Genomic DNA, 26,712 nt, shown 5'->3' on the forward strand with positions numbered 1-26,712 from the left:
CTCCAGCATGAGTCCAAAAGTTCGGAAGAATATACCTATGGTCCCGGTGACTGACCCAAATTCTATTTCACAAGAATCATATTACCATTCCCTACTAACAATGTCTTTAGATATTCTTTTACTTGTTGTGTTTCATTCATCATTTATTTCAGCAGGGATGGCTTTCTATCAGTAAAATAACCCCAAATACTAGATGCTAAACATATATACTCACGCATTCTTTGCTCCGTAGCTTGTATAGTCAATAGCTGCTGAAACACCGACAACAGTTGCAGGAAAGAGATAGCCAGCAACATAATAGTACTTCTTCCTGGAATATTCACTTTCAAATACTTCTACTAACATAAGATATAGTTGTACCCCTTCTAGGCACATCCAGGCAAAAGCTGCCAGGAAGAAAAAATGTAAGAGGCCTGCAAATATGGGGCAGGCAATCTGCAAAGAAACAGAAACAATCAAATGCAAACTACAACTTCTTCAACTTTTCTTGTGTAGTCTGACATTTCCAAAAATAAGAATAAGATGGTTCCAACCCAGAGCTCAGATTTTAGAAAGAGCCTACTACAATCTCAGGCTGGGAGAACCTCTCCAAAGCAGAAGTTTCTATTCGGCATGGTTAAACGTCTGTGTGTTCTCAGTAGCTGTACCCTGTCCTTTGTTGCACTCTGTAAGTTAAGATGTGGAAAATGTGTGCCTGTTCACATTATTTAGTGTAATGGAATATCAAGTCTGGAAAGCAGCCTATTAATTTTGGGTACGGAAATCTTAACAGTCTGCTGCAAGGCTTATACTGCAAATGATTTGGTACAGAAAGATAAAGAAACACTGCCGCTAAATGTATTATTTATAACTTCTGTTGAAGAAAAAAAAAAGAATATGCCACTGCAAGGAATTCCATTTCCTTTCGTATTCAATATTTCTTTTCTTTTCTACATAAGATGGAGTGCTGTATTACTAACCAGGCTAAGAACAAAATCCATAAACTAGAGGAAAGCTTATTTTAGAAAAGTTGAAATTCTGTCTCAGGTCTTTAAAATTTAGGTCTTCCATTATGAAAAGTGAAGTAATAAAAGGTCATTCTTTTGAGGGAGAAGGGCAGTTGAGAAACTTCAAAAATAACTATATAGAATAATTTTAGCATTATTGCATCATTTAGATATATAATACACCTATATAATGCCAACTCTGTATAGATAGTCCTTGACTTACGTCCAGTCATTTAGTGACTGTTTAAAATTAGGAGATCTCCCCAGGGCTACTTACAACTCAAATTCAAAGTTCTGACTGCTCTTCCCAGTCATGTGATCATTTTGGATGCTTTGCAACCGCCCCTCATTTACAGCAATAGCAGTAGACTTATATACCGCTTCATAGGCCTTTCAGGCCTCTCTAAGCGGTTTACAGAGAGTCAGCATATTGCCCCCAACAATCTGGGTCCTCATTTTACCCACCTCGGAAGGATGGAAGGCTGAGTCAACCCTAAGCCGGTGAGATTTGAACCGCTGACCTGCTGATCTAGCAGTAGCCTGCAGTGCTGCATTTAACCACTGCGCCACCTTGGCTCTTACAGCTGCTCTACAGTCACAGGGACAGTGATTTACAATGTTTTATGACGCCATTTACGTCCAGTTTCTGGGAGGGGGGGGAATATCCCAGACTATTGATTCTCTTAAAAACCACCATGTTAAATAGCTGTGGTGATTCACTTAACAACTGCGGCAAAAAAGGGCATAAAATTGGGTACAGTCACATGGCAACATGCTTAATGACTTAGGGCTGAAATTGCAGGCTCAGTTATGGTTTTAAGTTGAGAACTACCAGTACCACAAAATCCCTAATGGGGATTTAAGCCTTTAACAAGTACTGCTTTGGTTTTACGCCTATCAGCAGTACTGCTTCTATTTTATTCTTACAAATGTTATTTTATTCGGCTTCATTGTTAGAAGACCACGGAACTTTTACAAAGAGCCAGTATGCCAGTATGAATGATTATTGCAATGCTTGCTATTTGTGCATGTAGAATCTCTGTCTCTAAAGAAATACATATGCATGACCCTAAATCAGAATAATGTGCCTGCCTAAGGCCTTTCAGTCAACAGTTTCTGTTTCAGTACTTTTTATCTCCTATATCATGCCAGAGTGTGGTTAACTAAATAGCCATAGTTTTAACATGACTTAAATCTGGACAATACTGCTTAAAATAAATAATTCTCTTTTTTTAAAAATTAATCTTTCTGGCACAAGAACATCTAGACAGCCCCTTCCTGCGCTATGGTGCCCTTTAGATGAGCTGAATACAGTTTCATGCATCCTGGAAGCCATTTGGTTACAGAACCAGATCTACAAAATAAAACTCTTGTTCTATTGCAGAATGATCGCTCCCATTCTCTCAACCTTCAGAAAATAATTTAAACCTCTGCTTCAACTTGTTTCTATGAAGTTTATAAATATTTACAAATGTATCCTAAACCCAATTAATTTCACCACAGTTTTCTTGCTGTTGACTGTGTTTTGTTTTTCTATTGTTGCTTGCTTGATCATCCTGTTTGGTGGGAAAACTGGGGTTACAAAATAAAGCCTTTTTTTTTTTATTTTAAGGAAACAAAAACTTGAGAATTTATACAAGTCTGGAGGGCTTACCTTATATTCGGTTTTATCGATGCCTATTAGGAAAATAAATTCGGCAATGAGGAGGTTAATGCAAAGGTTCTTGTGAATTGTGTTCCGATCACTTTGAAGGCCACGGAAGAAACAGAAAGTAAAGATGCAAATCGCCAGGCAGACAAGGGAGATGACAATTCCTACCCAGGTGATGACAGTGAGGAGTAAGCCATGCATTCCATTTTTGTACTGGAAGTAATGAAAATGAAGGAAAATTAGTGTCATTACTGACTAATGGACAAGTAAAATATCAGGTTCACATTTAACACTAAGGACTGATAACAAAGAGAGAGGTGAGGTGACCCAATCTATCTGTTGGTTTGTCCATAAAATAACTTGTAATATGTTCATTATGAAATAACTGGTAACAGTGATGCTAAAAGAAACTATATAAATATTAAACTGAGAAGATACATCTTGGGAAATTGTTCTGTTGAATGTATAAAGAGAACATTGTTTATAATACCAAAAGAGGTTGAAGTACAATAGAATCCTTTATTAAAATGTACTATACTTAAATAAAATAAATACATATTTTAACCATCAGTTAAGTAAAAGATATTACTGGCCAGGTCTGCACATCATGTCACAACAAGCCATTATGGTTTATAATTGTGGTGTAGCTAGTTTTAGTGCTTTGCAAACCATAGTTCATGTCTTAAGGTTGTATAAGTATGTATTCAGTATTAGTTTAGTCAATAAACGGTTTCAAAATTGTTGCTTATTTATGACCGAACCTAACCAGCAATATTTTACTGTTATCTTCACAGTAGTATCTGGCAGGGGATGAAAAATCAGCCTGATGCCTCTGATATGTGGGATAACGCAAAGGTTAGTTCTCTCTCTTTTGCTCTTTAATGTTTACATAAAGGCCAATGGGTATGATATAATTACTATGTTAATGACAACAAACTTCATATTGCCACCCCAGGTTGTAAGTTGGGGTCGTGTTCTGGGACCTGCAAGTTATTATTATAGCTTGGATGAAAGAGAATAGACTGAAGCTGAATTCAAGCAAAACCGAACTGCCACTTGTACTCTGTTAATGCCCAGCACTATATTTTGATGGGCAGACACTAGCCATGAAGGAGCAGATTTGGGATCTGGAGTATTTCTGGATTCGTGGCTCATTCTGGAACAATAGGTGGAGTTTATGGAAAGGGGTCTTTGCCCAACTTGGGCTGCTGTGCCAGTTGCATTTCTAAGAGGATCTAGTTACAATCATCAAACTATCTAGGTACAATCATACAGGGTTTTACATGGGTTTGGCCTTAAAGGCAACTTGAAATACATTGGCTTGTAAGTTTACTGGTTCCTGGCACAGGAGGCAAAATCAATAATTCTGGAGGGACTACACCAGTTACAATTACAAGTTAAGGTGCTATACTTCATGGCACAAAGAGCCAGAGTATTTGCAAGAACACCAGTCTGAAGCAGAATCAGCCTGACACACTAATCAGGAATGTCAAACTCACGGCCCGCGGTCTGGATGTGTCACACGTTCCCCCCCATTTTAACGAAAGGGGGAAAAGTTACGATATGTCACATGACAAGGTGTTATTGCGAGTTTGACACCCCTGCATTAGATCAAGCATGAGCAAGTTGTAGAAGAAAAAGGGCTGTGCTGATAAATTAAAAGTAATTTGGGGCACAAAGGAAAAGCTATTGTGCCAATTAGCTTGATTGCACAAGGCTGCCTGGCCATATCTGTTGGACACCAGCGCTAGATCTAGTAAGGAGCAACTGCTTTTAAGTCTGATAGATGATTAAGGTTGTATACTAGAAGGCATTGCTTATCTGGGATGGTATTAATACTCTACAATCGCCTTCCTATGGAGATAAGATTCTCCAGCTCTCTGCTGGCTTTTAGGAAATTACTGAAAATATAATTATTCTGGAAGGCATATTTTATGTTCTTGCTTGTTATTTTTCTGTCTTCATTGGGGTTAAATGTTAAAGGTTTCTGTATGGGCAGAAACTGCTCATCAACTAAAATAAATTATTTATGGAATAGAATACTTTATTGGTATTGGTATGCCATTTGTTGATAAATTATGTAGATTATTGTACATGTATTTAAATTATACTCTGTTTCCTCGAAAATAAGATCTTCCCAGATAATAAGCCCAATTGGGCTTTTGAGTGCATGGGCTAAAATAAGCCCTCCCCTGAAAATAAGCCTTTCCTGAAAATATTGCAACACAGCAGCAGCCATGAGGTGACCACGCTTGCTGCCTCTTGCACCTCAAAAATAATAAGACCTCCCCGAAAATAAAGCTTATTAAAATAAAATAAAGTGCTTATTTCAGAAGTCAAAAGACTTATTTTGGGGAAAACATGTAACAGATTCATTCCTTGTGGCCACATTCAACTGTCTTTTTCTACTACTTCCCCCCCATGTGTATGTGTGATACCTGAACTTTGAAATACAAAGGCCACAGAGTACTGTAAAGTAAAATAATGAGTTATCTCTGGGTAGTTCAACAGACCAGGAGTTTACTGGGTCTTCAAAATGCTGTACATTATTTGTCAGGATTACTTACCACAATTCCCCTATGTGCCATGAGAATTGCAAAATTAGTTAGGTGGCTACATGCACACGTGGTATGTGTTTTATTTGTGTCAATCAGCTTGCAGCCTTGAGTTGACCAATATCCCATCATAGTCCGCTCTGAATAGTTCCAGAAGGAGCAATTAGCATTGAAATAATTGTTGGGCTGTGAGACATCAGGATGGGAAAAAAAATACAATTATATGCATATGAATGCTTCCTAAAGATAGTTTATTTAAATCTAATACAACCCTTTGTACCGTAGCAAATTAAGCTGACACAGAAGAAAAGGTATGTAGTTTGTGCCAAAAAATAAAATAAAATAAAATAACTAACAGACTGTGTAGAACAAACTAGCAATTTAGTTATAAGCGTGCCGTACCACGGGCATTACTGAGAATTTAATTTCCTGCAACTAGAATTCTCTACTTAAGTTTGGTGCTCATACTGATGACTTGTGGCTATTTGATTTCCAACTTTTAGCAGTAGAAACAGGTATAGTTATTTAACACAGACTTCTTGGATAATTTAGAATTTAGGAATGCAGTCTCAATTTTAATCAGTTGTAAAAGAACTGAAGAGACATGTCAGCCCAGATTAAATTGCACTGAAAACAACTCAGAAAAATGAAAGGGGATTATTGGCTATTACTTTAGCTAAATGGAAAATCCAAACCTGGACAATCAACAGCATTTTGACATGACCAGCAGAGTCTTTTAAGCGTCAGCTGAGACAGTGTCAATCTGATTCCAAGAAAAGATGTTTGCCCTATTGAAGAAAACCTACTTGAACGATTGGTAAATGGGCTCCCGAAGATAGTACAGAATTAGAGCAAAATGCTCTGAGTGCTATTTAAATTTTGCTACATTAAGCAAGCAAAATTGTAAAAGCCCGTGTTTTCTGCCCTGCTGCTAAGGTAAGAGTTAATTTTCACTTAGGAACAAATTGCAGGCATTTACATTTTCATGTTGATTACTGAATTAGCTTTCATTAAGAATACACTTAAGTTCTAATAATCACTGAACCAGGCTCATTTAATTTTATTTTCGCAGACTTAAATAAACCTATGCCTCTGACCTTCCAATATTTAAAATTCAAATGGAAAGATCGCCCCCCACACACACACTTTGCTCTTGCTGATTTTATGACCTTCCCATTAATTCATTTCCATAACTTACATCGATGTGTGCCAGAGTGAAAAGAACGGGATCGGTCAAATAGACACGACTGGACTCCTTGTTGATGGAGGCGGCAATGACATCAGAGTTCACAGCGATGGTTCTGTTCCTGCCAGCAAACTCAGTTCCTAACTTGATGGTTGCATTTTCAGTACTAAGAAACCGGCCCAAGCTTTTGTAAATGATGAACACCAGCTTTGCTAACCCTGGAAACAGAAACCTTCCATTATATTGACTTGAAACTGCACCCAGTTCCACTTTTCCACTTTAGCTTCCTGACTACAATATCTGTACTGAGGAATCATGGATTCCAAGGAAAAATGGCAACCAAAGGGTACAAAGGACGATGCATTTTTAATTCTGTCAAGGGGGCTTTAATCCAAGAAGTGGTAAAGGCTCTTTATAAGGTTGAAAATAACTCATTTGATCTAGACATACCATTTCTGCTGTTCTGCTTCACGGTATTTGAAGACAGCTGGATGGAGTTGCCGCCGGCATTGCCCTGAGGAAATTTTAAGTCCTGCACTTGCCCTTCTGTGCTGAGTACTGCAACTTCCAGGACTGGGTAGAACACAATAAAAAGTATATTATTATTATTATTTATTTTATTCATTAAGCATGAAACTCAGTCAAGTGAACATTTAAAGATGTGTCACAAATACAATTCACTGTTGCTAATGGTTGATATGGGTTGCTGCCAGCATCCTAGGTACCAACCAAGTATCGTCTTAAAATATTTTATTATTATTATTATGTTAATCTTTGGTGAGATTCAGAGCCTTTGGGGCTGGTTCGTAGCTCAATAGCTCGAGTCCTAACCAAGGACCTAGGAACTGTTAAGGTAATGTCAGAGGATATAAGCTGTTCCAAGTAGGTGGTTTTTTGTAGAATCAGATAAATTTAGAATTTCCAAATAGCGAGGTAGCCCTTTGGGTATTGCTCCAAGGGCTCCAATTACAATCAGGACAACACTTCTTTTTCCACAGTCGCTCAACTTCAATTTGCAAGTCCCTGTACTTTGTGATTTTTTTCTTGCTGTTTATCTTCAATTTGTGCATCTCCAAGTATTGCAATGTCAATGAACCATACTTTTTTTCTTTTCAACTATTGTGATGTCAGGTGTGTTGTGGGCCAAGTGCCTGTCAGTATGGATTCTGAAGTCCCACAAGATCTTTACTTTCTCATTCTCTAAAACCTTCTCAACCTGATGTTCCCAGTGGTTTTTGCTGTACTCAAATCCAAACTTTTGGCACAATTTCCAGTGAATGATCTTAGCAACGCGGGTCATGGCATTGTAGGTAGTCAGTTTGTGAAATTTTGTTGCACCCACTGATCAAGTGGTCGACTGTCTCGTCTTTCTCATTACAGAGGCAACATTTGCTGTTGGTGGTAACATGTTGAATTTTTGCCTTCATGTAGTTTGTGACTAAGGCTTGTTCTTGAGCTGCCAAAATAAAGCCTTCTGTTTCCTTTTTCAGTGCTCCTGATCTTAAACAGTTCCAAGTTAGCTTTTGGTCAGCTTTGCCTTCAATACTTTTCAAGTATTGGCTATGCATAGCTTTGTTCTTCCAATTTTCAGCTCATTTCATTATTATTATTGTTATTGTTATTATTGTTATATATCCTGTCCATCTCATTTGCAAGTGAAAAAATGTGGACAAAGATAAGAAGCACCCTGTTAAAAGTTTTGACTTTATGCATCAGATAATCCAGTATTGTCTAAACTGATTCACAAGATTGTTGTAAAGGTATGGAAGCACAACAATGTATATTACTCTGAGTTTCTTCAAAGAAAGGAAGGATAACATTTAATTAAAAAAAAACACTAAAAGGAATATACTTAAAGTCCGACAAGAGTAATGGTACAATTTATTATAAAGATTTCTACACCCACACAAAATGTACTATTAATTGAGGTCAACCAATGTCCCCCACAGAGACTTGTGAAAAATTTAGCAGGGCTATTTTATTGAACTATGCATGGTTTATTACTTCTTTCTTTCCTTCACATATACACAGAGAGTATAATGTTCTGAATTTAATACCTTGGTATTTTCACTAATTAAATGGGAAGCAAGAAAGCAGAAGCATCCCACTGAGAGGGAAGGAGAGTGTGTGCATGTCAAGGATAGGCAAATTATGAAGGCAGCATTGTGCCAACATACGCTCCACCCATTCCTGCAATGCCATGCTGGACACTCTTTCAGCATTTGATTACAATGGTGCAATCCAATGATGAAAGCACCACAACCTGTGGGCGCTGAACAAGGAAACGTATAACTGCCATTATCATCTCAAGAAGGCAAGATAAATTAGCATGCAGAAAAAACTTCTCTGTACAGATTCCCAGGCTGGACAAAAGTTACTGCTATGTAAGTAACTTATTATATAAGTTATGTCTCCTGCTGGATCAGGTTTCTACATGCACCTGCTGAATCGACTAATTTATAACAATCCTGACTAGTTAAGCAATAGCTAATTGGAACTTAATCTGGGGCATCTCATTCTCATCCAAGATAATTGTGTCAACTTCATGTTAACTTTCAAACAATTTATGTGTGGTCTATATCCATTTTAATACTGAATTCATTTATTATGGAAGGAGATATAGTTGTTTATATAAATTCAGTGAATTCAGTATTGAAAAAATGTGTTGGTAAAACACAAGACATAAACTAAAGAACACATGCTACTGAATATTGGAAAGAAAACTTTGATCCTGCATTGATTGCATGACTAACTTTGTTGTTTGTATTCTTACAATTTCTTGATATTGTTTCCTGATTGCTTATTTGTACCCTATGACTATCATTAAGTGTTGTACCTTATGATTCTTGATGAATGTATCTTGTACACTGAGAGCATATGCACCAAAAACAAATTCCTTGTGTGTCGAATCATACTTGTCCAATAAAGAATTATATTCTATCTGTTCTGTTCTGTTCTATTCTATTCATATTTAGGAATGCAGTATTAAGTTCCTTCATATTAGGTAATTGTAAACTATTTCGTTTTCACCAGCAGAAACATAGATAATTTCACACATAAATCCAAGCAACAAGTATTTTTCAGAAATTAATTAGAAATTTGGTCCCTAGCGCTTGATTCAATACATTTCTTAATATCTATAAAATGGAAGAATTGTTAAGGATTTAAATTTACACAGAAAGCTGTTTAACTGTACATAAGAAACAAACATATAAAAAAGATCTAAAAAGAAATACCAGTATTTTCCTCCTTCTCAGCATTTAAATTATACATTCTGCTTGAAATGTCAGTAACTATTTTGCAGTTTATGATACATGACTATTTTGTATATTGGAGATACAGCTCATTGAATGTATTTTCACCTTGGGTGAAATTACACTGCATTTAATAAAAATAGTCTTTACATCGTGTGGTCAAAATTGGCTTGTATTGTCATCAAAAATGAATAAAATTCAGAAATAATAATAAATGATCAGAAAAGAATTTCCAGGTCAAGTATCTCAATTACTTACATAGATACACAAACACAATTTTTTAATCAGCCCTTATAAAACCTCCATCACAGATTAGTACTATTATCTTGATACTTCACAGAATGGGATATGGTTATGATAAAAATGAATTGCTTCGATTTCTGTAATGATGATTTCAGTAAAGAAAAAAATAACTTAAAATGTCTGGTTTAGATGAGACATACATTATCTGGGTGATTTCCTTCCTCTCCAACTGTTCCTAGTCAATGGCGATAGGGAGGAGAGGTCAGGCTCTTGGCCCCTGCTTGTGAGGTTCTGCACAGTTCAGCAATTTCTCTGTTTCTGTTCAACATCTGCATAAAGCACTGGATAAGATTAGCCATTACAATATGGGTAATATATCTCCACCCATGGTGAATTAAGTGATGCCACCTTGGTGGCGCAGTGGTTAGAATGCAGTATTGCAGATTAATTCTGTCAGCTGCCAACAGTTAAGCAGTTTGATTTTTACTGGCTCAAGGTTGACTCAGCCTTCCATCCTTCCGAGATTGGTAAAATGAGAGCCCAGATTGTTGACTCTGTAAACCACTTAGAGAGGGCTGTAAAGCATTGTGAAGTAAATATGAGTCCAAGTGCTATTGCCATGACTTCCATCTTGCAATGCCTGAAGTCTGTGAGGGCTCAATGAGGAGCAATGGGTTTGAAACCGAATCCTGGCTTGATGGAATGATTTTGGGTTTAGAACTCTTTAGTTCATGGAGTGCTGCAATTCTTGGTTTTGGACAGGGTTGCATAGCCCCAGACGGACTCAGTGCATATTCTGTGGGTTTTCTTAGACTTGTGAGTCTTGTTTAAGAAAAGTATAAGCATGCATATGTACTCAGTACTTGGTTTGGGCCCCTTTTTCAGCAATTACTGCCTCAATGTGGCAGGCATGGAAGCTATCAGCTGTGGCACTGCTGAGGTGTTATGGAAGACCAGGATGCTTCAATAGCAGCCTTCAGCTCTTCTGCATTGTTCGGTCTCATGTCTCTCATCTTTCTCTTGGCAATGCCCTATAGATTCTCTATGGGGTTCAGGTCAGCCAAGTTGCTAGTCAATCAAGCACAGCAATCCCACAGTCATTGAACCAGGTTTTGATGCTTTTGGCAGTATGGGCAGCTGGAAAATGAAGTCAGTATCCCCATAAAGCTTGTCTATGGAAGGAAGCATGAAGTGCTCCAAAATCTCCTGGTAGAGGGCTGTGTTGAACCTGGTCTTAATGAAGCACAGTGGTCCAAAGTCCTGTTGCTCCTTGGTCCAAAGTCCTCTTTTCTGATGAGAGCAATTTTGCCAAAAGCACCAAAAACTGGTTCAATGATGTGGGATTACTGTGCTTGATTGGCCTCTCCATTTTTCCTCCATGCTCTGGGTCCTTGGTTTCCAAATGAGATGCAAAAGTTGCTCTCATCAGAAAAGAGGACTTTGAACCACTATACGCCATAATCATCACATTATGCAAATCGCGGCTTGAAACTATCTTGCTTTGCTTATAATGAGTCTTATCTCATATATTAGTTTCACCTTTTAAGTTGCACTACTGAAATAAGTGACTTTTTGCATGATATTCTAATTTTTGAGTTTCACCTGTATGGTTATTTCCAAAATATTATTTTAGCATGTTGTTCTTTAATTTACAGCATCATGCCTGGCTTTCTGAAGTGCAAAGACTTACCTATGTGATCTGTAGGCATCGCAACTCTTGTGGTTCTAAAAGATTATCAGCCAAAACAAAAGCTCCTTCTTCTAATGTATCAAGTAAACATCGTTGCAGCGTGAGCTTGTTCAGAAGAATTCATATCTTTCCAAGATTCCAGAGCTTCAGCCCTAAGGAGGTTGTCCACGGTGTCAACGATTGCCTGCATTCATTAGAAAAAATATTAGGCTCTATAGCCTTAGGCAGCAGGAGAAAGTTCCTAATACGATCAGATGGCAATTGCAATATTTAACTGCCAATGTGATTACAGTGATTTAAAGACAAAAAAGCTACTGCTTTGCTTCAGAACAAAGAGGATCAGCACAACATGCCTTAGAGCAAGTATGAAAAAGAACTTAACATACTGAAGAATGCAAAAGGCAAATACTCGTGGCTTTAATTGGAAACCGAGATGTCAATCCAAGTTTCAAGGAGCTTTGAGGCATGCATGAATCTGCAGGAGTTTTTCAAGTAATTGGGAACTGAAGAATGTTAGATATTGGCTTAATACCATAAATGCAGCCATATGTGTATGAAAGGTATGACAGCCAGCCTAATATATAGCCAAAGTGTTGGATTATGATTGGGGACATTCATGCTTAAATTCAGCCTTATGGGGTTGATTTTAAGCCTATCATCCTCATTTAATCCAATCTACTCTATAGGGTTATTGTTTAAGGAAAAACGTGAGAGAAAAATTGAGCTTCTGGTGACTACAATCATGATATAAACTAACTGCCCAACCAAATAAATAAGCAATCATAGAATAATATAAAATTAAATGTGTGGGAAGGATCCAAAGTGAAAACACTGACTGGACTCTGATGATCAATTCATGGTTAACAAACAGAATAGGAATGATACTAAGAGAATAATATTTTCTCTGTTTCTTTAGAATACTAGAATGCTATCTCGTAGCTTTGGCTATCATTTAAAAATGGCTTCAAATCTGTCTTGTTTGGAAAGCCCTGCCTACAGTCCTAGTTTGCATATAATGGGAAATACGTTAGGATTAGGGATTTTTAATTTGTCTGTAACTCCTATGAAGAGCAGAATGAAACAGCAGTAAATGTGGATTCCTGTTGGCAAAGCGAGGATGTAAGCATCTTATAGCAGTCTGTACATTCCCATGGCAAAATAATAATAAATAAATCACATCCGCTGACAAATCAATTGAAGGGAAGCTCTTAAATTAACGGCTAATGTAGTCCCACAACTGAGTAGGCTCTGCACTGCTGAGCCATCATGCTTATTTTGTCTCATTTACCTAGTTTACATATATCATTAAGCGCACACATAATGTGGTTGATCAGTTTCAAAAATGATGGAAATGAGAGCAGGCTGCACTACATGAACAAAAACAATGTCAGGCCCAGAACTTTGTGCTCTGTGTCTGAATGGATAGGGAAAGCAGTATGGGCTATTGTCTGGAGTAAAATTAATTAGCCTAATCCATTTTAATATCCTCTTTATGGTTGCATGGCGAGTCTCCCCAATGGCAGGTGGAAGATAGTTTTGACTGATATGAAAGGATTTTCTTCTTCTTTTCTCTAATGAGAAGCAGAAGAGTCAACTGCACACACTGATACCACTTCAACCATTGCAGAGCGTTGAACAGAAATTGGTCTGTAGAGGCCGGATTCATTAATCACCGAGAAATATGAATTGGAGCCTTTGATCTGAACTACAAGTGAATCCTCTGCCAAGGAGTGAGAACTTGCCTTATTTGCATAGCAGTAGCCAGATTCTGATTAGTAATTTGGGGAGATTTTGTGAATCTATCCATTTGTGACCTACTAAAACGATCCCAGTCAGGAACTGAGGTTGTGGTGCACTAAGGACTCATTGGTGACACATGCTATGTGTCATAGGCACTTATGTATGGGTATGTATGTTTTAAGCCCTTTTGCCTGATTCTTCATTTTTGATGTCATCTGATTTGCTGTTTTTCTCCAGTGGTATGAAATAGTCAGCTCTGTAACAACATTTGTCAGAAGCTGGGAGTGTGTATGTGTGGGAAAGGGGCAGAATAATTCCTAAGATCACAATTGTTCTAAGCCTCAGCATTTTTGAGACCCTTTTGATTTCTGGGGAGTTAAGATGGAGATTAATTTTGTTCATAGAAATCAATGAGAATTATCGATGCCTCCCAAATCCACAGTCACTGCAGTTACAAATATGGTCACACTTTAGATTTGACCATGAAATTTATCTTTTAAAGTAAACTGCACTTTTCACTTAGTTTCCTATTCCTCTTTTTTTTTCCTTTTTTAAAGTCAGTCATAGACAAGTCCATTCAGTTTTCCAGTTAAAATTTTTTGAATTGATTTGCCATTGCCTTCTCTCTAGAGAAGAATAATTGACAAACAGTAATTGTCACCCAGCTGACACCTGTGCCTAAGGTAGAACTAGAATTCTACTTGTTCCCACTACTAGTCCAGTGCTTTAACCACTAGACCAAATACATTAAGTATCTCCAGTTAAGAAAGCTGAATCATAAATGGTTAAGAATTGACTTGTTTCCCTTGCTCACTTTTTCCTGTTGTTAAGTTTCAATCTTACAAACACTGAATATAAATAAGAGAAAAAAGAAGAATATCGCTTAGACCTACAAAGAAGTAGCTTTTCAGTGACTAAGCAATTTCATAGTGATCTACTCTAATCTAGTGATCTTTTTTGAAATGTAACAATCACTATTAGCTTTAATAATATCAACTATTATAGCCTGATATATATATAATGTCAGTAATTATAGGCAATATAGCTAAAATGTGGAAAAAATAAGGAAGTCCATGCAAGCTCCTTTCCCAATATACCTACACATTCTGTTAGTTTAAGATCAAATATCTTATACTCCTATTTATGATCAGAATGTACTTTAAGTTAAAGGAACTAATTCTCCTTTCAAATTTAATGCTAAAGGTATAAATAACTCTAAAACTGTATTTCTTCCAGCAGTGGAAGGGAAGACCAGCTGGGACTTGTATGCATAAGTTTCTTACATTCCCATTGTGTTTCTATTCATGTCTAGCCTTACCTATAACCTGGGTTAAAGTGAATTAAGATTCACATTAATCCAGGCCTGCTTTTCTTCAATCCCCAGGAACCTGCATCAATTTAACCTGAGTAAGTCTAAACAAAGTTAGCACTGCTGGAGATGTAATACTAATAATGTTCAGCTGTCCCTTTTGAGAGTAATGGATTTATAGATTTAGTGGAAATGGGGCAGAAAGTGAATTAATCTTGAACAGTATAATTATTCTAAGCAATTTGGAGGGTTACGATTGTAATAACTTAACAGTTTCATAAAAAATGCCTTTGCTCTATTATAGACAGATTCAATTTAAACTTGCATTTCTTTTTGTAATACTAATTGGAAATTCTATAATTAAAACTGCCATGCTGTTTTTCCACCCCCAAAATACCATCAGTCAGAGGTATGATGCGTAGATATTGGCATGAACAAGAATGTTCACTGCGGATACAGGTAGTCCTGGATTTACCATCATTAATTTTACAGTGGTTCAAAGTTACGACGGCCCTTTGGAAAAGTGAATTATGACCTATGCAAATTACGTGACTGCAATTAAGGTGCTTGGCAACTACTTTGCATTTATGACTGGCTGCAGCATTCTGCAATTTGTAACCTTTTTTTTTTTGCCAATTTCTGGCAAAAAAACCTATTGGGAAAGCAGGATTCACTTAACAACCATATATTTGCTACTGACAGTGGTAAAAATTGTTGGGAAATCAGGTCCTCCTTGACTTGACATAACAACTTAACAATAGAATGTCCGCTCCCAATTGTGGTTGCAAGTCAAGAATACCTGTATTTAAGTTCTGAATATTTTATTGCTCTAGAAAACAGGATGATTTTCCTGTAACAATAGCAGTTGTTACGGGAAAATGTGTATAAATCAGACAAATAGTTATTGTTTTGAATTCAATAGTACACTAGAAAGATAAAAAGAGGTGTTAGTGCAGAAAGACAAGGTGGGAGTCATGTGACATTCTTGCTCCATAAGGTCTAGTGAAGCAAATGGGTACGTGAAGGGCATCCATTTGTGGGTTTTGCTTGCTACAATTAAACAGTGTGTGATATGCAGAACTACATATATAAAACATCTGGGTTCAAAGCAAAGTATTGAGGAAACAAACCTACTGCTATCTTGGATTTAGTTTAATCCCCTTTCCCATCCTTGTATTTTTTTACACAGAGTACGGAAGAAATGAACTATTGATTATTGGCTTATTTCTATTATTGGGCTTACTCTCAGAAATGGAATCTGTGCAAACATAACACTCTGCACAGGGGCTGTGGAGGGATACAATATACATATTATCCAAATACTGAAATACAAAGGATCATGCAGCAAGAGCAGAAACGTAGCAGCAGGGAGAAAGCAAGGTGACAGGAGAGATACCTTAAGGTAAGCCCTGCATGTCTTCTCTCGCTTTTGGAGCTTGTTAGTAAGTTGGGGGGAAAGAAAATCAGAGGTTAGACACAAAAATTGCAGTAGAAATGCTACTATTTAATGATTGTTGACCACTTACGTGTAAACTTAAAAATATTTTTGCTGATATAATAATCATAGTGTGTTTAATTATTCTCAATCAATGTGCTGTTTTTAGGAAGCCTAATGAAAGGGAGGTTTTAATAAATTATGGTTAATCAACTCCTTGGTATATTCAAATATTTCTAGGGTCCTAATTCATATTATGAAGGGAACCGAGACCAAATGATTATAGCAAAGAAGAAATGTCTTCTTCCCAACTTTCCTCCACCCAATGTTATAAAGATAAAATGAATAAAACTGCCCAGTGGGGCAAATTGTCTTCTTACTCTTTTACAGTGAAACAATTTGTTGCTTGTGAAAATGTGCTATAACTTCAACATCCACACACCTATCTAGATTTGTTACTTTTGCTCTTAAATTCCTACCCCTTCCCTACTTCAAGAGAAAAACAAGCAGACACTCGGCATTTCTGGAAACAAACAAATCGCAAGGCAAACATGTTTAGAATACACTTGAGGAATCTGATTCAATCTTTATCTACCTTGTTGTAACTCCGCCCTGCAGAGTCCTTCTCATTGGGCTTCAAATCTTGCAGCTGAGCATCAAGGATGTCTACCAACTGTTCCATCAGTCTGACTGATGAACTCACATCACCAGCAAAAATTGGTCCTTTGGTGTGTTTAGCCAATTCATTGGCAAGGTTAGCAGCATTTTCTCCACTTCTGATCTGAAATGGCAATTGAAAGGCAAACTAACTTAAGAACCAAACAGAAAAAAGTCCACTATCTATAGATTTTTTGTGCTTGTTCTTAATGGGAAGAATCTATTAACCTGTCTCTTGTTTTGGTTGTTTTTATGAGCACAAAAAAAAAAAAAAAAAAAAAAAACACCCCAGCATAATTTCAACTTTTATTTTAATTTTAGTTCTAAGACCAGATACAATCAAAATGCTTTCTTAAGTTGTGATTTAAAACAATACCTAATACTAATAGTGACAAAGAATAATATATTAAAACAGGATCATTCTCGTGGGTAAGTATATACTCAAGTATTCAGTAAAATACAAGAAAGAAATTTCAAACCCTAGGCAAATATTCCCAACTCCCAGACTTGACCTAAATTATCACATTTCACCCTAATTTGTATGGAAAATACATTATTCACTCCAAGAACTTATAAGACATATTTCTATTTGAATGTCTTAAAAAAAGATTTTTTTCCGTAGGATTGGATATTTCTGCTAGATACCCGAGGGTTTGAGTCAATAAGGGAAGATGGTTTGTGGAAGTATTTGTAACATTGCTTTAGTATGCTGGACTTGACCATAATAAATATTTGATTTGAGCAATGCTTTGAAGAGCCCTAGAGATATGAATGTGAAAGACAACCTCTGTGCATGGGGTTGGTATAGATATTTTTATTTTATTTATTTCATGCGGGGCCAGAATTTGAGGATTGGGATAGGATGTAAAAACTATAAAACAAATCAAATCATGTACATCTTTTTCTTCCTAGGCACATGAAGAACATAAAACTGTGTCTCTTCAGGGACTTGTGTCATAACAATTAACCGTCCAATTAAATATGACCTTTACACATCATCTATAAAAGCAAGAATGATTATGGGTGGACCTAATGATATCAGATCTGTTCTGAGAAAGTCCAAGAAGAACCACTGGATTCCAACAGGAATCCAGAAAGCCTAACCATTTCTTTTCCATCTAGTGGCTGGTGGAAACTTTGCATCCTAGATCTGATAACCCCAGATAGAATCCAAGGTGTAACCTGACAGCAATGCAATTCTCATTATTCCTAACACCTGTGATGAACTAAACATTCATCTACAAATTCTCAGATTAGGCATGCTATCATATTAATATATTATTCCAACCCACCTTCTGAGCCAGCTGGTTTACCCAGGTGGAAGTACAGTTGCTAAGCTCAGGACCCTTAGGGTTCCATGTTCCTGTGGAAATCATGCAGAGGTATGAAGCTGTTCCTATAAAAGATACCCAAAAAGAAACAACTTGTTTATATAGTTATGAACTTTTATTTTCCCTTTTTAAATCTTCCATACATCTTTGTACCTGAAAAAAATCGGACTAAGGTTTAATATATATTCAACTTTTAATGATAAAAAATGCTAGCTGAAGATGAGATTAAAAAAATACAGGATACTAATAGCAAACTAAAGCCGTGCTAATAATATTGGGTTCCCGGAAAATCAATAAAATGAATGCCCGCTGTCTTCTTTCTCCTGGAATTAATCAAAACAGAGTTCATGGGAAAGATGTGAGAAGTTTTGTAACTGACTGTGTTTCTGCTAAACACACCTTACAAAGTTGTTGTTATGGGGAAAATTGGAGGTGGAAGAAGTATTAGGTATGTTTGCTGCCTTGAGTTATTTATAAAATAATAATTTTATAGGTGGAATATAAATAAATCTGAAAACAGAAAAAAGGACCATAAGTACATTTCTAGGCTTCAATGCCCTCTATAGCTTAAAACCTGAAGATGTCATATTCTCCTAAGAAAGAAAAATCAAATGAATCATAGCTTAAGAGTAGTCAGCAAGGATAAAAAGGGAGTTCAAGACACATTTTGTCAAACATCTGATTTGTTTTTTAAAAACTTACCACGGGTTCCTTTGGGGCAGGGACGTTCCACCATTATTCCCCTTTGAGTCTGAGGCCAGCTAATCCCCCGGGCCACATCTGGTTCACAGAATCTCTCAGGCAGAGGGAAAAAACTTGTAACGGGAGGAATTTTGGTTGTAGAAACTGCTGGTGGTGACTTGGGGCCTCTACTATCTTCTTTGGTTCCTGCAGCCATAGTTGTGCTAACAGGAACTTTGTGTGGGGTAGTGCTTGTGGTAGATACAGTTGTTCTGAATAGCTCTGTGGATGGAGTTATTGTCTCTGCTGTGGTAGGCACTGTAAAGGGAAAAGTAATGTTACTACTTGCCTTTTAAATTTGATATACCATTTGTAGGGTTTGATATGTTATCTGTATACTGTCCAGATCCCCTTGTGAGGGAGATAGTCAGATTTTAAATTTGATCAATAAACAAACAAAAGAAAATGTTATATGGAGGAGGAATGAATAAGAACAGTTGTGAAACATTCTCCTTCTCCTTCAGAGAGGATTTCCAGATAATCAGAGGAAAATATATAGTAAGAATTAAGAATATTAATAAAGATGAACACATAATCTATACTTAGATGCAATGCATGGCAGTGTCTGCACATATCTCTTATCTCTTGAATACAAATTGATAGATATATTTCTAAAGCCTGGGAGGCACTAATACCAAATTGTCTACTCACAACAGATACATTTAATAAAAGATCGTAAAATTATATTGATCGAAGTGATAAAATCAATGTTCACATTGGAAAAAGGCAAAATAAACAAAGAAACCCTATAACCGAGGGACAGGTTATAAATAACTAGGTTGTTTAACAACAACAACAAATCTCCAAAAAAGAAAGCACCCTACTTGATGTCACTCACTCTGTCACTTGAAGAAAGATAATTAGTGTAACATCTTGCCGCCCAGCAGACATTCTTGTTTCAGAGATCTCTAGCATACCTGATTAGATCCAAGTTGGGGCGGGGAGCAGTTGGGAGACTGGAACGTTGCATGCTTGTCTTATCTCAGTATTTCGACATCTCAGACCTTAAACATCACTTTCTAATAAAGTAAGAATAATTTAAGCCAACCACACTGCCTAGTCATCCGAGGAAAACTAGTTTTCAACAAGTAAACTCTCTGTTAGCTTCTAGAATTGTTCATTTTATCAATTCGTCCAGAAATAATCAGGGTAACTGTTCCATGTTCCAAGCTATTTCAATAGAATCCAAGCTACTTTGGATCTTTGTAATGATTTGAATTCCTGCCAACACTTAAGAATTCAAAAAAGGAGTTATGGTTGGTCACACAGTCAGCCAGATGTTTAGAATAGATGATGATGATGATGATGATGATGATGATGATGATGATGATGATGATGAAGAAGATGATGATGAACACTATTATTAAATACATAAAAATATGAAATCACCGCTGCCAATTTCCTAGCTGGGATTGGCCTTCATACACATTGAGTTCTTCCCAAGAATCTAAGGTGTTGTTATTTTACGCAGAGCTATTCCTATTCATTATTATATTGTATAGGGAGTGTTATATCTCATACCCATTTCAAAAATAAAGGCTATGGAAGGGATGAGACCCAGCTATATTTTCTAGAATGGAATAATAGGCATAAATAGATGATGCTTCTTGAAATATATTCCATGTCTTTGCTTCTATTTAAAAAAAATACTTAAACTAAACTTGCTTTAGTCCTTCTATCTAAACGCTTGGATATTTTTACTTCTTCATGCAAATCAGTAGAAATGAAGCAAGAGAAAAGAAGTAAAGTTCTCTCACTAACCTCATACATTCTTTTTTAAAGAAGTGCATTTATTAATCTACCTTAATGTTTTTAAGTTATAATAAGCTATAAATGACATTTATAAAAATGATAATGATGCTCATAATAATAAGGGAATAAGTGCATCTTGAAAAGGAACATGAAGACTTCAAGGCTCTAGAGAGTGGTAATTCCCATAGAATCTGTTTGAAACTATAATGATAGCATGTCTATTGTGATGTCATTTCCTCCCTTATTTCTTTCTTACATGGACATCCTTTACAATTTCTCATTTTTTAGGAAAACAACAGTTATCTGAAAAGAACCTCTTGACTTGTGCAGGTTTCTCCCCTACTATGTCTTCAAGTTAATCTCATTTTCTCAAGGATAGGGGGAGGATAAAATAATTGGTTGCTTCCAGTGCTGGTCAGAATGCAGACATTTGAAATTTCTAAACAGCAATGGAGATTTGGAATCTACTTCTAGTTGACTTATTCCTGAATCAAGATCTATTAAGATGTGCTGTAGTCTCTAGAAGCTCTCAAAAATTATCTCTAGAAAAAAGCTGATAGGTTTTGCTAGACAATCACAATAACAATATCAAAGGAAACTATTGTCACTTATTTTTAAAATTATCAGGATTAGATTTTAAAATTTAAATTAAATGCTTATCTAGAAATAAGGGTTGTACCAAATCCCTTCAAAATGCCATCTTGTGTAACTGATTTAATCTATATTATTAACATTTTGGATTGGCAATGTAATTCTTTGGATTGGCAATGGAATTCTTTTTTTTTCTCCTAGGCGCTGCTTGGAGTGTCCAAGCATGGGTTAACTTCAGCTTGCTGCCCAAGGACTGAGTTCAAATCTTTGTGTAGCCACGCCTCCTGTTCCCCACAGAGGCACAGTTTTAAAACCTAGTCCCCCTAAAAGGATGCAGTTGGGGAGTTCCAGTCCTTGAACAGCAAATTGGACTCTCCCGTCAGTTAGTGTAGCCTTTTTTCTTATTTTTTGTGTTTAGCATATAGTGTTAGAATTCCTTAAAAAATCACTGGAGGAAAGTTTATTCCTAATTGAAGCGTGGAACAGGTGCTCGGAGCGTGGCTGCCTTCCAAGACCACCGCGGTTGAGGGCACCACCGAGAGGCTCGTCAGCAGCTGCTGGCGAGCTCTGGGGGCAAGTAGAAAGGTAGGGATCCCTCTGAGTTTGCTGTCAGTGGTCTAAATTTAGAATGGAGGCTCTACTAAGCTCTCCAAACTGCCGGCAGCTCCACGGTGCGCTCCATAGCTTGTGGCGGCCATTTTGAACAGAAAAAAGTGGCACGCTTTATTCTCAAGCTGTTTGCTTTGCCATAACCTGGTTTCCACAGTAGATCGCCGCTGGGAGGGCTTCTTAATTTGGGATCTCACTCTGGGCCTCCAAGCAGGTCTCACCCCCCCAGGAAGACTATTGAGAGCGGCTGCAAGGAGTTTGGCTTTTTCAGGCCATTCCTTGCTTTATCACTGCGCAGATCTGCAGCACCTTGGGACTTCCATTTTTGGTGCCAAAATATTGCTGACTGTTACTGATCCCGGCAAGGCCACGTTTTTATCAGAACTTGGACTGAATTAAAGGGGCATACTTCCAGAACAATTGCATTACTGGGATTATCACATCTAAAGCTCTGACTGAGAAAGAAGTGTGCCATGGCCAGCAGGAACGTGTCTAAAGCCAGGGATCAAGCTGAACCTCCTGCTAACAAACGCAGCAGGCCCAACCCTGCTGTTAAGGGGGACAGTGCAGGCTGCGCTGCAAAAGGGATACAGCCCCAAGCCAAGAAAGTCTCAAAAGCTGCAGAAAGGTTGGCTGAAAGGAGACAGAAGGCCCTGGAGAGACAGTTTCAAAAGGCAGTTAGTGCCCAGGCACAAACTGTGCAAGCCAGGGAACCACCTCCACCACCATTTTCTACAGACATTCCCTTGGTGGAGACTCCACGCGAGGGCTCTCCATCTCTGGCAGATGAAGGGACTTTGGATTTTCTCCCAACCCTTCCAGGGCTTCCCCCAGGTCTCCTATTTCCTCTCTGGAGGAGGTAGAATGGAAGAGGCTTGTTCTCTAATGGGGGAAGAGGCTCCTCCCACTGGCCCTAGTTCTAGGGAGGCTCCTGAGTTGTCCCAAGCAATGCAGGAAGTGGTTCAATGGGCAATATCACAGGGGATTGCTAATGGCATCCAACAACTGGGTTTATCCTTGCCCCTCCTGAGCAAAGCCAAAGCTAGAGGGCAGAACACTGGAGTTCTCCCTCAACCCTCCAGGGCCTGGGGTAGGTTGCTGGCTGCGCGCATACATAAAGTTGGCCTATGAACAACAAGGCAGGCCTGTTCCTCCTCGTATAACAGTGCACTCCATGAAGAGTACCACGACAATGGCCGCCTGGGCCACTCAAGCTCCCATTGAGGAGATATGTCGGGTGCCACTTGTTCCTCGCCGTCTCCGTTCATTCGAAATTACAGACTGAACACCTTTGCCTCGGCTAAGGCTTCGTTTGGAAGGTCTTACAGTGGGTCCTTGCAGCCCCTGTTACCCGGGACATTCCTTCTTCCCACCCTGGAACCACATAGCTTGGGTATGTCCCATGCTTGGACACTCCAAGCAGTGCCTAGGAGAATGACCATTGGCTTACCTGAATGGTCATTCTCTAGGCGCTGCGGGAGTGTCCAACCCCGCCCTGGGGTTTTTCTTTTGTGGGTGCAGGACCTAGCACCTATAAGACATGGGCTTTTCCATACAGCAACCTTTGGATCAGATACCTTCGTTTTTAAAACTGAGCCTCTGTGGGAAACAGGAGGCGTGGCTACACAAAGATTTGAACTCAGTCCTCGGGCAGCAAGCTGAAGTTAACCCATGCTTGGACACTCCCGCAGCGCCTAGGAACAACCATTCAGGTAAGCCAATGGTCATTCCCCTTGTTGTTGTTCACTGAGAATAATTATTATGTTTGATATCTATAGTTATTTATTTCAACTTTAAAAAAGAGTCACAGGGAAAAAATATGAAAATATTAAAAAAATAACATCTTTGTAACAACATGAACACTTCAAAACTCTAACCAATGAATTAAATAATTTGTGGTAGGAGCTCTAGATTATCAGATCAATTTAATGCACCGCAATTAGTTGCAGCTTCTATATTACTATGCCTGGAATGTACCAATTCTGTTGTGACACATTCCATAAAACATTTCTATGTTAATACATTACACAGTATTTACATATATATTGACTTATTTTATAATTTGATATACTAGCATGTTTATGGTTTACACTGTAAGTTATAAGATAATAAATAGTATAATACGTAGAGTAAAAGTCATGAAAATTAACAATTAACTAGGAAAAAAAATTAGAAAAAGAACTTGTCACTTTCAATGGTTTTTTTTAAAAGGTTCAAAAGCTAAATCCCAAAATGATTATTTCACTAGATATCAAGTGGAAAACAGAAAGATGCTTGAGAAAAGTATTAAGCAACATACTGTCTGCAGTGAGTGATAGCAACATTTGTTAGATTGCTAATCCTGTCTTTCCATCTGGGAGGCTTACATGGGATCTCTCTCTTCATTTTATCCCGATAACATCAATCCTCTCAAGATAGATTGCAATTTGAACCCACTCTTGGTCAAAAAACCCCAAACATTACAACACATTGATTTAACAAAAAATAAAACAGCTTGACTTTATATCCGGGTAACCAGGATCTGAATGTGTGGTTTTAAGGATGAAAGGAGGGGGAAAAAGGCATTAAGTTGTATTTCTGGTTTGATAAGTCTGCGGAGCAATGGGTCCAGCAAATCTGATTTTAAAAGATATGATGAAATATTTTAAAACAGATAACTCATGAGAAGCTTGTACAGATAGTCCTTGACTTACAATAGACCTTTCAAAGTTACAATGGCACTGAAAGAAGTGACTTATGAATGTTTTCACATTTATGACCGTTAAAGGCATCCCCATGACAACTGATTCATATTTATGATGGTTGCAGTGTCCTGGGGTCATGAAATCATCTTTTGTGACTTTCTGAGAAACTAAGTCAATAGGGGAAGCCAAATTCACTTAGCGACCGTATTAACTGATTCACTTCACAACTGTGGCAAGAAAAGTCATAAAATGGGGCAAAGCTCACTGAACAAATGTCTGACTTAGCAACAGAACTTTTGGGCTCCATTGTGGTCATAAGTCGAGGACTACTTGTATTCAACTAGGAATCCTGCAGCTTTGCTTTTTGCACAGCAAACTTGAAAAGGAATTTGTGAAACTGAACGTTTCTCTCCCTGAAATATCATTATTCAGCGTGGGAAGCGGGCTCAACCATGGTATTTCCTGCATGAAATTAAGAATACCACTTGATTTTCAGGAAAGGAAGTCTCATTAGATCCACAATAGCTTATAAAAATGTATGAGAATTGTAAATAACAATTTCCCGGAAAGCTACAGAGAAGAAAAGGAAACAAGCAGCCAGTCATCAAAAGGAACAGCTAGAAAAAAAAGGCATTTTAATTTACCATCCCAAAAGGTAGAATTAGTAAGTCCACCTGCACATCAGAGTATTAACCTGCCTCTAGCTATTGCAATATTAAAAGAATTATTAACTGGTGGAGGAACACAACTCATAATTTTTGCTTTAAAAAAGTAATACCTGTATCTGTATTGGTGTTCTCTCCATTTTTTCCAAACAAAGAAAAGACAGGTCCCTGCCTGGAGGAATTTACAAACTGTGACAAGCATTCACTCCCTATGAACTCAGGCCTTCTGGAAACAACCGGATTTGACACTTTTCAGGTTTAATTTTTTTTTCTTTGACACTTATTTCCTAAAGGCTTACGCTTTTTTTAAAAAAAAGGATTTAAACCTCTTTTGTCCTTAGGCTATAACTTCTAGAAACATGTATTCTTGAATGTAAATTGAATTCAACCACAAATGCAAACAAGGAGATAGGTAAGACATCTGTTTTTCAAAGAACCTGAAAAGAATATTTCTTTCTAGTGGGGGTAAGGAGAAAAGAAAAAAGCAAGAAACATCTACTTCTATTAGAATGTGGACAAGAATTTTAACACCCTGCCACACACAAAAATCAGGTATTTTTCAACATTCCTATAATGGTCAAAACTGAAAGCATCCATATCCATCCATTCTGCAAATGTTTAAAAAAGCCAGAGTTGATTGTGCATCTTACTTGTTTCATTCCAAGTTTATTGAGGACATTATAGTCAGGACATTATGATGGTTTTTTTTTCCCTATGGTTGTAAATCTATTCTAAAGTTCCTAAGGTGCCTGATATTACACACATTCAATGCCTATTTGGGACCTCTGACCTCATACAGTCATCTGTAAAAATTAATGCAGGAATGGCTTCAATTGATGCTTAGGCCTTTCTTTCTCCCTGTCTTCTTTACATTCTATATAGTTTATGTAGAATAAAATGCACACATCTGTCTGTCTACCTATTCCCTTGTTTCTAGCTGAGTAGTCTCAAGAACTAACTCTTTCTGAAAGTTATGGTTCTCTGATTCTCATTTTCCATTGCCAACACACACACATAAAAGACCCTTGTGAAGTGCCACGTTTCATTGCTAGTCTGATAGAGTACCGCCTGTGAAATCTTGCTGAACTTTCTATTCAGCCTACCTGTTGAAAAAGAAAAAATAAAGGAAGCAGACTCCTCAAACCTGTCTATCTTCTCTGTAAGTACTTGTCTGGCATCTTGTGAAATCTCTGTAATTTTCTTTTGATTACAATGCAGCCAGACTCCCAATGCTTTCTCAATTAATGTTGTCAAAAGCATCACAAATGCTTGGGAAAGTGTCAAGAAGCCACTGCTGCTTCAGATCTTGGGGCGCTATGGAAAGAATCTGGGGGAGGTTTTCCTTATTACTGATATTCTAGACACCATGTGTTTAATTAAGTCATTTCTCCATGACAGAAATCTGTATCAACAATAGTGCAATTAATACTCTCACAGATCCTCTTACTTCTGACAGCTTCTAACTCATTTAAGCTACCCTTGTGCCCTACAGCTTAACATCACTAAAAGGGATCACGATGACTCTTTTTTTGAGTCCAGCTAGGAGGTTAAAATCACAAGAGCATATAATTTCATGCGGCACTCTATGTGCAGCTGTTCATTTGCAAAGACAGATACCACTACCATCAGTGTG

The 26,712-nt window shown here is 37.5% G+C and overlaps 1 protein-coding gene across 1 annotated transcript in view; it reads right to left on the reverse strand.

The window, feature by feature from the left end:
- The window catches only part of ADGRL2 (adhesion G protein-coupled receptor L2), a 219,557-nt gene that overhangs the window by 32,923 nt on the left and 159,922 nt on the right, over positions 1–26,712 (reverse strand). The window contains 12 exon segments of the mRNA XM_032217356.1: positions 215–435; positions 2,641–2,850; positions 5,205–5,378; positions 6,391–6,596; positions 6,829–6,951; positions 11,566–11,595; positions 11,598–11,652; positions 11,654–11,749; positions 16,011–16,049; positions 16,645–16,830; positions 17,999–18,102; positions 18,740–19,036. Coding sequence (XP_032073247.1) covers positions 215–435; positions 2,641–2,850; positions 5,205–5,378; positions 6,391–6,596; positions 6,829–6,951; positions 11,566–11,595; positions 11,598–11,652; positions 11,654–11,749; positions 16,011–16,049; positions 16,645–16,830; positions 17,999–18,102; positions 18,740–19,036 — 1,741 coding nt within the window.

Source organism: Thamnophis elegans, chromosome 5, assembly GCF_009769535.1.
Source record: "Thamnophis elegans isolate rThaEle1 chromosome 5, rThaEle1.pri, whole genome shotgun sequence".
NCBI classification, from domain to species: domain Eukaryota; kingdom Metazoa; phylum Chordata; class Lepidosauria; order Squamata; family Colubridae; genus Thamnophis; species Thamnophis elegans.